At 28.1% G+C, this 15,146-nt stretch overlaps 1 protein-coding gene across 1 annotated transcript; it reads right to left on the reverse strand.

The window, feature by feature from the left end:
• Window positions 1-4,703: 4,703 nt before the first annotated feature.
• On the reverse strand, window positions 4,704-8,004 carry LOC120091540 (annexin D2-like). The gene is made up of 5 exons (XM_039049620.1): window positions 7,868-8,004; window positions 7,231-7,376; window positions 6,880-7,098; window positions 6,484-6,696; window positions 4,704-5,231 (listed from the first exon to the last, which is right to left on the reverse strand). The coding sequence occupies exons 1-5, from the start codon at window positions 7,941-7,943 to the stop codon at window positions 4,935-4,937; spliced, it is 951 nt and encodes a 316-aa protein (XP_038905548.1). The 5' UTR covers window positions 7,944-8,004; the 3' UTR covers window positions 4,704-4,934.
• Between the last annotated feature and the right edge of the window lie 7,142 nt (window positions 8,005-15,146).

Genomic DNA, 15,146 nt, shown 5'->3' on the forward strand with positions numbered 1-15,146 from the left:
ACCGTTTGTACTCAACAGAATAATTTTTAATATATTTAATGCTGACACATGGAAATTAAAAGGTAAGAAAACAATTAAAAAACAGAAACCCCTCACCTATAACCCCACACTCTTTCGGCACCACTCATCCATTGCCCCCAGCTCCCAGCCGACGCCGAGGCTGGTGCCGTTTTCACACTCTTTTCTTTTTTTTCTTTTTCTTCCATCTTCTAAACTTGGGTGGTGTTTGTTTTTAGGGTTAGGCTTGAGATGAATTAAACATCCTAAGTCTAACCCTTGTTTCAAACAAGGGTTTAGAAAGCCAAGATTTCCTATCTTCTTCTTATTGTCATGAGTTACATTTTTTTTCTTAATTTAACTTAGAATGTTTGTCGGCCAACTTCCAGACATCACTTCCGACGGTTGCTATAGGCCAACACCAACCATCACCTCCAACGACCATCGCTAGCCATCTTTGGTCACCCCTTTCGGCAATCCTGTCAATGGATTTCTGGCCGTCAACTGTAGCCAAACTTCGGCCGCCGTCAGCCAACTTTGACCACCACCTCTGGTGATCGTTGTCGGCCAACTTGGTTGTCGACCCCTGTTGGCAAACTTCCGATCACTGGACTCTAGCCAAACTTCGGCTACCATCGATCAACTTTGGAAAATATTAATAAAAACATTTTTAGTATATAACAAACCAAACAAACTTGTATATAAAAATACTCTTAAGAAAGAGTTGTTAAACACATATGTTTTTATTTTAAATCAAAGTGTTTAAATAAAAAAAAAATCTAATTCATTCCAAACGGGCCCTTAGTTTAATGATAATAATATTTTTTAAATAAACTCTCTTTCTTTTTTTCATTTGGAGCTTTTTCTTTTTAGTTATTATTACTTATTAGATTATCTTTTTTAATTCGCTCTCTTCTCTTTGTTTATATGTTTCTTTTATTTAGGACATTTTCTTTGAATAGTAAAGAGGGGTAAAAAGTAAATTGAACTAGATTTTTGTGTAATTAAGTATATTTATTTAAATTATGTGTAGAAAACCCCAATTTAAATTAGTAAAAGAGACAAATGTTAACATTTTATTTCAAAACCTAATAAAATCAAAATACCAAATTATAAAAAACAATAAATTAAATAAAATTATAATTTTAGTCAAAGTTATATTTCAAAATTCAAAAAACAAATATTCTTCTAAATTTTTTAGATTATTTTAAACTTGGTCATATTAAAATAATTAAGATGACAAGTTTAAACTAATCTAAAATCTAACCACCGATTAAATACAAGGAAATATTTCACAAACTCAAAATTTATAAATATGCACCTCATTTTCAGATTTAACATTCTCAGACTCATTCCAAACCTACATACCAGATACCCCTTAAAAATGGCAATCTGAATGGGAGGAGATAAAGGGGTTTTTGTTTTTGTTTTTTTGTTTTAATTATTTTTTTACCTTTTAATTTCCATGTGTCAGCATTAAATATATTTAAAAAGTATTTGGTTAAGTAGCAAACGGTAAAACTAACCATATTGGCATTTTAAACCTATTTTTAGGTTTTGAAAATTCAAAACTAAACATCTTGATAGAGACCAAAAACATATTTTTCCCAACAAATTCTTATGTAAAATTTTTCGTAAGAATTAGAAAATGGAGAAATTTTCATAAATTTCAATTGTTACAAAAAATTTATGAAAGTTTTTTTTTTATGATAAATAAAAAAATTATAAAAATTATAAAAAAAATCTTATACTATCCACTTATCGAGAATTCCCTTAAGCTTAATTGGAAATAAATTTGGTTAGATAAAATTAACCTAAAGCTTAGGGGGATTGGAATATATTAACTTAAACTAACTAAATTAAATTTAAGTTTAAAAGATGGAATTGGTTAAAGTTACAAAAATTAAATGGCTAGAAAAAATTAAACTAACTTATACTTATGAGAAAAGATTGGAATTAGAATTGGATAAAACACAACTAAATTAAGTCTAAGGACAAAAAATGGTAATAAAAGAAAAAGCTTTGGAAAATTTCCTGGTAAGAAGCTTATAACCGGAAAATTTCAGTAGACTTGAGCTTTTTCCCCCCGAAAAATCATGGTAAATCAATCCCTACGGGAAATTTAATTGGTAACCAAAATTTCTTATAACTTTCTTTGAAAAAAAGAAAGTGACCAAAGTCAACGTCAAAGTCAACTTACAGAAAATCTCGACTTTTCCTTAAGGTTGAATTTCCATAAAGTTGTCTTTTGACTCCAGTCAACTGTTTGCTTTTTTTAAGGAAAGTCGGAAGAAATTTTGGTTACCAATTAAATTTCTCGTAAGGGCTAATTTACTATGATTTTTCCGAAACTTTCCTTTTCTTTTTTAGTTTCCTTCTACATTTTTTCACATTTTGTTGTTGAATTTTTCTTTTCGACTTACTAAGGATTGACTTACCAATATTTTTCGTGAAGATTCTTAACAAATTAGATTAAATTTAAGTTAATTTAATAAATATATTTTATTACAAATTAGATTAAAATAAAATAAATATGCTATTCGAAATTTCCTGGTAAGCTTAACTTCCAGTAAGTTTCTCTAGGAAAATTTCAGTAGTCTTTTTCTTCTTTTTTTTTTTTTTTTTTTTTTTTTGTAAATGTAAGTTAATTTAATTTATTTTACCCAATTCCAATTCCAAATTTTCCTTCAGTTTAAGCTAGCTAATTTTTTTAGCCAGTTTCTTTTTTTTTTTTAACTTAAACTCAATTTTCACTCAACTTAAAGTTAGTTAAACTTAACCAGTTCCAATTTCCACTTAATTGGAATTTCGAATCAATTTCAATTTTTAATTAAATTTATAGGAACTCCCTGTGAGGGATAGCTTCAGTTTTTTTTTTTTTTTTCAATTAAAATTTTATAATTTTTTATTTACCATTCTTAGTTTTGAGTTAGAAAAAAAAAATGCATGAATTTTCCGTAACAATTAAAATTTACAGAAATTTCTCCATTTTCTAGTTCTTACGAAAATTTCACGTAAGAATTTTTTTTACAGGAAAATTTTTAATTATAGAACATCCGAACGAAACTTTTATTTCTCAAATTTGTTCCTTTAAAATAACAATAAATCTACCACAAATATTGATAAAAATTGTTAAAAACATGGAGTCAACCAAACTAAAATTTTAAGTTTTAAAATTAAAATTGGGTATGAAAAGTTGTGATAGGTAGTAAAATTGAGAACACTTTAATGAAGAACAAAATGATATTTTTATTATATAGGTCATTCACTTAAAATCTTAAGAAAGATGTTTAAAAATTTGAAAAATAGGTTAATTTTGTCCGGTAAAAACTTTTTAGATTAGAAGTTACAATTTTTCATGAAGTTCCATTTTGGTCACTTTGTACTTTCAGAACATATATTTTGGTCTTAATATTTTTCTAAAGCGACTATTTTGATCTTTATTGATAAAGTTTTAACATAAATTTTATATACAATAGAATCCCTTCCATAAATTTAAGAAATTCAGTGAAATTTAGTGAAGGAAGTGAAATTTTGATGAAAGGAATGAGACAAAAATAGAAATGATAAGACTGAAATGATTCTATTTTTTAAAATACACAAATCAAACAGAAAATATAATAATTAAAATGAACTAAAGATCGAATTATATAGAATATAATGAATATTTTGAAAGTCAACGAGAAATTTTTAGAAATAGCACGTTTAGATTTTTATCTTACAAAATTAACATATTTTTTGAAAACTCGTAAAAATAGTTTTTTTGAGTCAATCTCGACGAGATCGACCACCGAATATTAGTTTAAAAAAATCAACTTTTTTCTAATTTATCGATTATTTTGAGCCTTTTTGGTACATCTGCCCTGATTACATACCAAGATTTACTATTTTTTTTTTTATGTAATCTTCCCATCTTATACTAAATCTTCTATTATTTTTAAATTTTTCCAAATTCGGTTATGTTTACTAAATATTATATCAAATTATTATGTAATTTTTCAAATCTTTAACATAATTTATGTTTTCATAATTATATGAATGTCCAAAATTCCAAATGGGTTTTTCCAATTATCAAAATAGATTTTCCAAATTGATTCAACATTTTTAAATTTTGTAAAAGATAAAAAATTTCGAAAAATTGGGTAAGATTTGGGATATATATTGAACCTCAGTGTTAATCATGTCCGAGATTCTACCGAGAAAGCTCAAGTATATAAACTTCGGTGTTAATTATGCCCGAAATTTCACTGAGAGCTCAAATATATGAATTACAATGTTAATTATGCTAGAATTTCACCAAAAGCTCAAATATATAAAATCTCAATGTTAATTATGCCCAAATTTTCACCAAAAAAGCTCAAATATATCTCATCGTTATTTTGTTCGAGATTAACACTAAGATATACATAATCTCGATGTATAATCTGACGAGATGTATCGAGAAAGTCCCAAACATTCAATAAATTTGAAAAAGTTGATTTTTTAACTAAAATCTCGTGATCAATCTCGTCCGAGATGAATCGAAAAAAATCTATAAATGTTAATTTTATAAAGTAAAAACTTAAACGTACTAGTTTTGACAATTTTTAACTAAAGAAAGACACGAGTACTTGACCAAACCAACATTCAAACCTACATTGTATCATAACTTTGAAACTGATACAAGTTTAAAATTTAATCATTTATTCAAATATTACTGATGTGAGCCTGAAGAAAATATCCCTTAATACACAATACAAGAAAGAAAGACATGAAGATGAGGTGAGACAAACTACTTATCGAACTCTTCCACCCCGAAATCCTACATATTGTAGATGACATTTGTTTCTCCATATTCAAAGTTCTAACAAGCCAGCAAAGAAACAGATGAATATGGTTTTTTTTGTTTTAAGAAAAAAGAAAAAGAGCAGAGTAACTTTCCTGAAAAAGAGGGTACCTCAAGCATCACCATGTCCAATCAACTCGAGAAGCATTCTCTCGTAGTCTCCAGAAGTGTCTTTAGCAATGGCACGATCCAGAGGAACGCTGTTCCTACGATAATATTCCTCTTTGATGCGCTCCATATCGATTTCAGCTCGAGAGGCAACGACCCTAGCAAGTGCCCACTCATCTGTCCCCAATTTGTTGATTGCCAAACGAAGAATTTTTGCAAAGTGTCTTTCTGGAAAGGTCAAAGACTTGATGGTTGTTCTCAGTAACTTCAGGTACTCATCGTTTCGATCAGCCTTCAAATCCTGAAAATATGCAGATTCATTTGACACAATCACCTTTACCTCAGCTCTATGGTAACACTGGAAACTTTTCCATAAATTATAAAGTATCACATCTTATTTAGCTAATAAAACTTACGAGTAGTAGTTAGATCATTTTCATTTTTTCATATTAAAATAATCAAACCATCGTGTGAGTAATTTTTTTTAATACAATAATTGTTGGGATGTGTATCATTACTATTAATTTTCAATCAATTTTGAAAGAGAAGATACACTGAGATTTGTTAATTTTTTTTTGTAATCTTCCCAAATCTTATACTATTTTCAAATCTTCTCCAAATTCGGTTATATTCACTAAATATTATATCAAATTATTACGTAATTTTTCAAATCTTTAGCATAATTTATATTTTCACAATTTTATAAATTTTCAAAATTTCAAATACATTTTCCAATTATTAAATTAGATTTTTTAAATTGATTCAACATTTTTAAATTTTGAAAAAGATCAAATTTTTCAAAAAATTGGGTAAGATTTGGGATATATTTAAAATTTCAGTGTTAATTCTGCCTGAGATTCCACTGAGAAAACTCAAATATATGAATTTCGGTGTTAATTATGCTCGAGAATTCATCGAGAAAGCTCAAATATATAGAATCTCGATGTTATTTTTCCCGAGATTAACACCGAGATGTACATAATTTCGATGTATAATCTGACAAGACGTACCGATAAAGCCTCAAACAATCTCAAAGTTGGAAAATGTTGATTTTTTAACTAAAATCTCATAGTCGATCTCATCCGAGAAAAACCATTTTTACAAATTTTCAAAAAAGATATTAGTTTTGTAAGATAAAAATCGTGTTATTTCTTACCATTTTTCCAATATGTTATTTGTGGTGGCTGTTATTGATGTAAGTTTGAAGAATGGCATTTGTATGTATAACAAAATGTTCAACCTTTCCAAAAGTTTAGTGTATATTGTCATTTTCTAAAATTGGCTAAAGCTAGTTAGACATTTACAATGAGGAACGAACTGATGCCAGAATTATGTACATATTTACTATACTCTCCTCCCTCAAAATGGCATTTCTAGTTGGATGTAATTTACTTATTCAAATTTTAGGAGAAGCCTTTACTATTATTTTTTCTGGTGATGGATGTAGTTTAAGTAGTTTAAGTAAATGGAGGGCCTTTACATGAAAGCAAAGCAGGAAACCAATATTAAAACTCAAATTTTGAAATGCTCATGGAAAATGTGTACATATGTACCTTGTTGATGGGATTGCCATACTCGTTATTATAGTGATTAAGCGTTGCAAGTAATTGGGTTTTGCTTCTTGTCGTAAGAATTCTAATTAGTTCGTCATGATTGTATTCCTTGTCTGCTATCTTCTCATGGAGTATTTTAGCCTCTGATTTTGCCCAGGTTGTGTTCACTTCATCTCCTTCGTATCGGAGCGAGGTAATCAGAGGGACCAAAAGCTGCATATCAGGATGAATCAACAGCGAAAGCAGCATAAGTAAATTGAAATTATGTTTACAACAATTATAGTCAGGAAATACCATTCACCTCAAATATCTCTTGGGTCAATCTGAGTGTATCAAGTATCAATGAATTCTACATGTTTTCTGATATTGCTTATATGTTTCAAAAGTTGTTTTTACCTTGCGGATATCTCCAGAAGTATGATATGCAACATCTCCTTCAAGAGATCTCTTGTAACGGGCATGATAAGCCTGTCTCACCTTGATTAGTTCGATTGATGTTCGAGTGCAAGCTATTTCCACAATAACCAAATTGTTTGAGGCTAAGATCCTAGTTACTTCATTAAGCAAAAATGCATCACGATCTGCAGGTTCTAATGTCCACAGAAGTACAATCCTCTGTAGGAAGCACAACAAAATTCATTACTAAAGCAGAAAAGAATGAGTAAATTCTGGAAAATTAGTTTGCTCTGTACAAATACTAATACTAGATAAACAGAATGGGAGATGAAATTCGCAACAAAGTCTTGCCTCAAAATCACTCGTAAGTTCCTTGTCTAGTTCTTTAAGAAGATCTTCACCATATGTCTCAGCATATGTTTTCCGGATTAAGCTTCTTTGAGCTGCATTTCTGTGGGACAAAATGGATATGATCAAGTCCTCGTTCGTTCCCCATCCTGCAAATTGATCGACCAAAAGTTCACAACGCAGTAGCTACTCAACGGAATGATAACCAGAAAGTATAAATATCAAAATGAAGATCAGAGAGCCACTAAACTATACAGATTGCAGAAATAAAAGAGTAGCAACTGCTTAAGATTTCAATGTACTATTGAACCATCTAATACATAAATCGACCAAGATCAAGCAACAACCAAAGAAAAGCACGATCAAGCTGAAAGTTAGATAAATAGAAAGAATGCAATCACGATCTCCAGCGGATCAGAAAATCGAATGGACATAGCTTCATTTCGATTTACGTTAACGTGTTCACTTACCAAAAATGAGTAAAAAATTAGATAAGACCATAGCGAAGCTTCACCATAATCATCAATCAAGATGCAATAAAACCTCAATCCTCCAGAACATTGACTCACTCAAATGAGAAACTATAAAAGAAGGAACAAAATGAATGAAAATGGAACGGAAAACGATTTGAATAGCAAACCTTGGAAAGCTTTGCGAAGCTGTTCACAGTCTTCGGCAGGAGAAGGAAGATGGTCTGGAATTTTGCTGGTCGCCATTGCCGCTAAACTTCTTTGATTGTGCTCCGGTCCGGAACTGTGAGAGTGTTTTCATGTGAGATCAGATTTGAATCTTGGAATGAAGGGGCGGGGACCCAATAAATAGCCGTTGACTTCCTTGTAATGTTGCACGTTCAACTTTCGAGTTTCGATTGCAATGAAATTTAAAAATTGTCCTAAAAAAATTAATAATAATAAATTAAAAAAAACTTTTGATACCATTTTATAGATAAAAGTTGAATCAAACTAGTAACGATTTAATTCTTATTATTTTAAATTTGTAACCATTCAAATCAATTTCAATAAGTAATAATATAGTTTTTAAACCTTGAAATGGGTAGAAATTTAGTACTTATCATGCAACTTTTAGGAAGGGGTATTCAAAAAACCCGATGACCCAAAAAAACCGATCAACTCAATCCAAACCGTGCAGTTTGAGTTGAGTTATCAAATCATTTGGGTTGGGTTGGGTTCAAATAAATGAAAATTTTATGAGTAAGATTAGTTCATTGGTTCACCTAATATAACCTAAACTAACCCGAACCAACTCGAATTTATTATTAACTTTAAAAAAAATTGGTTACTTATAACACAATTATTTATACATATATTGATTTTAATTTTATTTAATTCTAATATTTTTTTAATAATTTATTCTTCAACAATTTTTAAAAGTGATTTTTTTTTCCACTTTAGAAAGAAAATTTTCATTGTATAAATTGAAATTAAGTTGTTAATCTTAATTCAATATATAAAAATAATTAAATTAGATTTTTACATATTTACATTTTGCTTCTTTTTAGAATAAAATTTAAATATATGATCCAATTAACCCGAACCAACTCAACCTTTGAGTTGGGTTGGGTTCATTTTTTAATAAAAGTTATTTGGGTTAAAGAAATTTACAAACAGAACAATTGGATTGGATCTAAAAAGTATTTTTAACTCAATCTAACCCAACTCATAAACACCCCTAATTTTAGGTACTTGGGGACGAGGTTCATGTGGAGGGATTTGCTCGAGTATTTTTAGTCTGAACATGTAATGACATTTCGGAGCTGATTGATTGAACCTTTTGCTCCAATTTGTGCTCAATTCCTTCTAATGGAACTCAAGCCTACAATTCAACGCATCTTTTCTCTACTTGCACAAAGAGCTTTCGTTGTTCATACTATTTCTTTGACTAATGTTGCTGGGGTCAGTAAACCAATCCGAAAAACTAACCAAATTGATCGAAATCGACCAAACAAACATTAGTCAATCGGTTTTGAGGAATTTTCTATGGGTATCAATTTTTATTTGAAAACTAAAGTTTGGTCGATCGAAGGATCTGAAAGACTTATTCTTGATTGATTGATGATCGATGTGAGGTTTCTACATCAAAACATCTTGAATGTCGTGCACATATAAAAAAATTAAGGCCTCATTTGATAACTATTTGGTTTTTAGTTTTTCGTTTTTTAAAATTAAGCCTAAAAATCCCACTTTCATTCATTGGTTTCCAAGTTTTGTTGATGACATTGTAGAAGTGTTTTTAAAACCAAAGCTAAAATTTGAAAACTAAAAAATAGTTTTAAAAAATTTGTTTTTAGAATTTTGAATTTGGCTAAGATTTCAACTCTTGAACTTAAAAATGATGCATGTATTGTAAGAATACGAGAGAAAATAGGCTTAATTTCTAAAATCGAAAACCTAAAATAAAATGGTTATCAAATGGGGTCTAAATATATCATTTTTTTAAATTAATTTGGATAAAATATTATTTAATAGATTTATTTTAAAAATTAGATAAGATTGATTTCATATATTCTTATAATATATTATTATTTATTTAGTGATATGTTACCAGCATAACTAATGAGGGTTATCTAACACATAACAGATATAGTTTGATACAATGTTACAACATTATCAAGAACATTATAAATAAACACAGACAAGATAAGGTGCGAATGGAACATAGAGATTGATTACCCAGTGAAATATTACCTAAGTCTAGGGGCAGCGTGCCCATGGAAAGATAACATCACTAAATATAATGTTAAGCAATTACAATATTGTATTTATTTGTAAAGATTCAACAAATTCAATGACACATATATAGCTTCCTTGTAATAAAAAGAAAAACTAACACTTAGGCACCTCCTAAATTCGAGACTCCCTCTCCACGTTCTTAGGACCTTAAGAGTGAGATTTAATGAATAATCACTTAGAATCTCCCTAAGCATGAGGTTTCCTCTCATCAAGACTTGTATCTCTTCCCACTACAAATAAAGATAACTCCAGTTGATGAACTTAGGCTCCGCCTAAGTCTTAGAATCCTTCCTTTAGTTAAGGACGCTTCTACAATCACGATCAATAATGAGTTTGGAGATCAATAGCAACACAATCTTATTTTTTGTCAAAGATTGACATACTTGAGTTTTCGTAATTCACCCAAGATAATGGTTTCAATATTTTTCTAATGAAACAACCAATCTTAGAGAGAGCAACACCATCTTCTTAAATATATGCACAACATAAAGATCAAGGAGACAACCTTAATACCAAATTCGTTACGCATAGAAAAGGTAACAGATCCATCGAAATACATGGAAAGAATAGTCTAGATAAGAAAACAAAATATTATGCAGAAACAACATTTTCAAAAACATCCAACTGTCTTAGACTGTTAATGCAATCTGAAACACAAAAACTCGTGCTATCTTTAAATAAATATTGTCAACACTGAATCTCTAACCGCTAATGTGAATAAAATTTTAATCTACTTTATTTAATAATTATTTATGATTAATTTATTACTTAAAAGTTGCATTTTTTAAATACAATTAAATTTATGTACAAAGATCTCATTTTTAAATCATTAGTTCATCTCATTTTTAAATCATTAAATTTAGTCTATAAAAATAAGTTTATTATGGAATTTATTTAATTTTCAAGTAAAAAATCAATTTCATATAATAATACGTTTTTGTTTAATTACTTTATTACATTACATGTGATGCACATGATAGATTTTTTACTTTATTTATATTATAATAGGATATTGTAGTTTTATTTAGTCACTACATATTACAAAATTGATAAAATTATATAAATAGTGCAATGGTAAACATACATGGGGCAAGGGGGCATGTGTCATCCCCTCAAATGATTTCAATTCTTTATATGTAACTGTGTTGAGTATAAATAACAATCGTTAATACTTGAATGCATTCCAAGATATACTTATCTTTATGCTTCACCTTTTCGTCACCCACATCAAAAAATAATTAAAATATTTTAGAAAATAAATAAGAAAAATTTGGTAGGATGCACAAAGATAGATGTTCTCCAGAAGAAACCTAAGTATTTTTTTAATAACAATTGTATGCCTTAGCTGAGTGGTTGTTTGTTCGAGAGAAGCATCATTGACACATTATCAATAAAATCTATGCATGATTTAATGAAGTAAATAAGGATATCAACCCATTAATACTTTTCTCTTTTGAGTTTCGATCATTGTCTTACTTTTGTTTTCTTTTGTTTCAAAATCACATCAGCTAGTGTCCAATCCTCAGATAAAATTGACACAATTCTTGAATAACTAAATTAAATTTGTGAACTCCTAAGAATGATATTCGGTCTCTCAAGACTATTTTACTACTTTATAATTTGATGTGTGTGTTTGCACTACATCATCCCTGTTGTTGGGAACCAAGATGATGAAGGGAGATGTAATTGCATTGTGTTGACCTTAACTTAGTATATGGGCAAGATTGAGCTTAAGACTTGATCTAGAGTAAATGTAAATCAACTAGAGTTGCGTATGAAAGAATATATACATACGAGCGACTGTATGGCCGAATAAAGTTTAGTTATGCATGAGTTAAGTTTCTTTTGAGGATGAAAGAACTATGCCTAAGGTACAACGAAGCTACAAAGAGTTGAACAAACAGAAGAATGAGACTTAAGTTTACTTCAAGACTAACCATGATCGAGTGTAAACCATGGTGTCATACAATTGAAGGGTATGAATGTGACACTTATGCTTAAGAATGTTTATGGATTAGATGTATATTTATATATTATTTTAATTTGAAATATTAACTTTTTGAATATATGGATTTTTATATTATATTGAATTTTGAATTATGTATGTTTATATATTATCTTTAGAGGAATTGGAGTCAATTGCAAGATTTTAGGTTTTAATGGGAAAAATGACAAAACTGAAAAATTAATAAAAAATTTTAACAAAACAGGTGCCTCTCACGTGCTATATTTTTTTGTATTACCAATTTGTCTTCGATGGTTTCTGAAAAGTAATTGATTTACATTTACACATAATTGTAATAAGAAGTAATGAGATTTTATCATCATTTTTCGTTGTTTTCAATTAAAAATAATGTATTGATCAAAGGATTATCAATAATTTAAATTGGAGATTCTTCTTGAAATTTCTACATTTACACATACAATGAAATTGTGTAAATGTAATACGAAGTTATGAGATTTTATACATTATTTTTCGTGGTTTATAATTAAAAGTAAATATTGTATCTGTTTTAAATAAAAGATTGTCAATGATTTAAATTGGAGATTCTTCCTATTTTTCTCCCACCATTATCTATTTGAATTTATCTTTTATTAACAGATTTTGTTTTATCTTATTCTTTTCCGATCTTTTTATACATTTTTTTTATTTATATTGTTATCACATATTATCTTATTATATTTTCCATTTATTTATATTATGACTATTTACATATTTTATATTTTTTAAAATGTAATTTAATAATCTAACAAAATATATTATTGTTATATAAACCATATTTATAGAGTTATTAATTATTTTGATAATATCGCTCTTCCCAAATATTTTTCTTGATCTTATCTTTTGTTTATTAGGTTTTTTTCTTCCATGATTTGTTTCTCTTCTTATAAGACTATTTTTCATTATTTTTCTGATTTTTTCTACATTTGTTTATTTATAATATTAATGTTTATAAAATTTGTACTTTTTAAAACTTATATTTAATCGAATTTTGTGTTATAAGTATTGTATCAGTTATTATCAAGGATGGAGAAAATAGGATATTTCGTCGAAATATCCCTAAAATCGAAGTATTCATAAAATATCGAGAGTAAAATCTTTTTTACAAAATATCGATGAAATATAAAAAATATCATCAATATTGATGATATTTGTTAATATCGCTAATATTTTCGACTGTTTTACTATCTTTGTATCTTTATCTTTACTATATTTTAAGGGGGAAGTAGGAGAATTTTTACTTCCCTAATTTGCTCTCTACTTTTAAGCAAATGACTATAATACCCTCCTAGATTTGGTAGTTAGTTATTAACAATTCTATTAGTTTTCATCCAATAAATTTAATTTTTAGATCATCGACAATAATGACAACTAAATTCTCATAACTTAAAAAAATGCTTATCAAACTTTCCAAGTAAATGATTATCCAAACTCATACATTTTGAGACTTAGGGTGTAAAATTGATTCATGTCAATGAATTCTCTTAATAATCAACTCTCAATTTAGTAGAATAAATCTCCATTTGAAAAGCAATTTTTGCTACTTCTCATTTTTTTTTTTTTTAAATAATCATTCCTTCTTTTTCCCTTTTTAGTAGATTACATAATCTTGGCGGATTTCATCAACAAATCTAAATATTGTAATGCATTTAAAATTTGTTTGAATTAGGGATTTTCGTAGATTTGATGCCCAAAAAGTATTTGATAAAATACACATCAAAAGCGTAATTACTTAGAATACTATGGTTTTTGGTTATGCTTATAATTATGATGTTAGTGGATTTGCTTCTTATGGTGTTATCTATTTGTGTTTGTATTACTTGGGAAATGAATGTTTGCTATTTTTTTTTTTTTTTTTGTTCATTTTCTTTTCAGTTGATTATGGTGGATTGATCAACTAATCTAATCTAAATATTGGGATTTTTTTTTATTTTTAGATTAAATTTTAATATTTTTATTTAAATCTTGATATTCATAAGTGGTTATGTTACAAAATCTCTAGATTTTCTCTTTGTACCTTCCATTTCTTTTTATTTTTTCATAATAATAATTTTAAGATTTCTATTTTATATCTTCGTTGCAGATATATGTTAGTCTTTTTGTTTATGTCATCCCAAAATTCTTGCCCTAATGCTTCAAAAGGTATATATGCATAAAAATATTTTGATTAATGTTTAACAAATTATTTAATAGAAACTAGCACATTCAATTAATTGAGTGACATATTGTATTCCATGCATTAAATTAGTATGAAGAAAGACCGAAGATTTAAAAGACAATTAATTAGTATTTGAGAAGATAAGTGAACAAAGAGATATGCAGATAATTGAGAAAATTTGGGAGAATATTGGTACAAATGGATTTAATCTTCTTAATTTTAATTTCAATCTTAATTTTAAAAGCATACTAACTATTCATCTTCCACATTTTTTTTGAATTTCGTCCTTAGAACAATTATGTACATAAATGAACTCATTTTTAATTTTCTTTAAACTTACTAAATAGAATATAACCTCATAGTTTTATTAGCTTCTAGGTGTGTTGTATTAATGAGATTTATAACTTATATTAAAAAACTGTAATTGTCCTCTCAAGTCATATAAAATAAAAAATACTTAAAGGGAAATTTTATGAGAAATTTTAAAGTAGCAAGCAGACATTTTTTTTTAATAAGATAAAAAAGAATATTCATCATTTAAAAAAATATAGTTTTTTTTGCACGACAAATATTTTACATAAATATCAAAATTAGAATTTCATAAATGAAACAAAATCGGTTCGATGTTTTGCTTTACAAAAATATAGATAAGGGAGATTAAAATGAAACTATATAATATTTATTCGTCACATATTAAAACCTACTATTTTTTCAATGTTTATTTAATATTTACGTGTATTGCAGGTGTTGTTATGAAATGCGGCCGTCTCAATTTCTAAATGTAGTCGTGGCTAGGTTGGTTGATAGTTACGTGAACGCGGATTCGAAACCTGTTTATGGCAGTTTCTAAGTGGACCTTTAATATTAATATTGTTGTTTTCAAAACTTATTAGAGAAATATTGTTGTTTTGAAACTTATTAGAGAAATATTGTTGTTTTGGGAGTTCAAGGCTAGAGGTCGAACGTTGAGAACTCGACTAATGTGGAGGTCGAACGTTGAGAACTCGAC

The sequence above is a fragment of the Benincasa hispida genome, chromosome 11 (genome assembly GCF_009727055.1).
Source record: "Benincasa hispida cultivar B227 chromosome 11, ASM972705v1, whole genome shotgun sequence".
Taxonomy (NCBI): domain Eukaryota; kingdom Viridiplantae; phylum Streptophyta; class Magnoliopsida; order Cucurbitales; family Cucurbitaceae; genus Benincasa; species Benincasa hispida.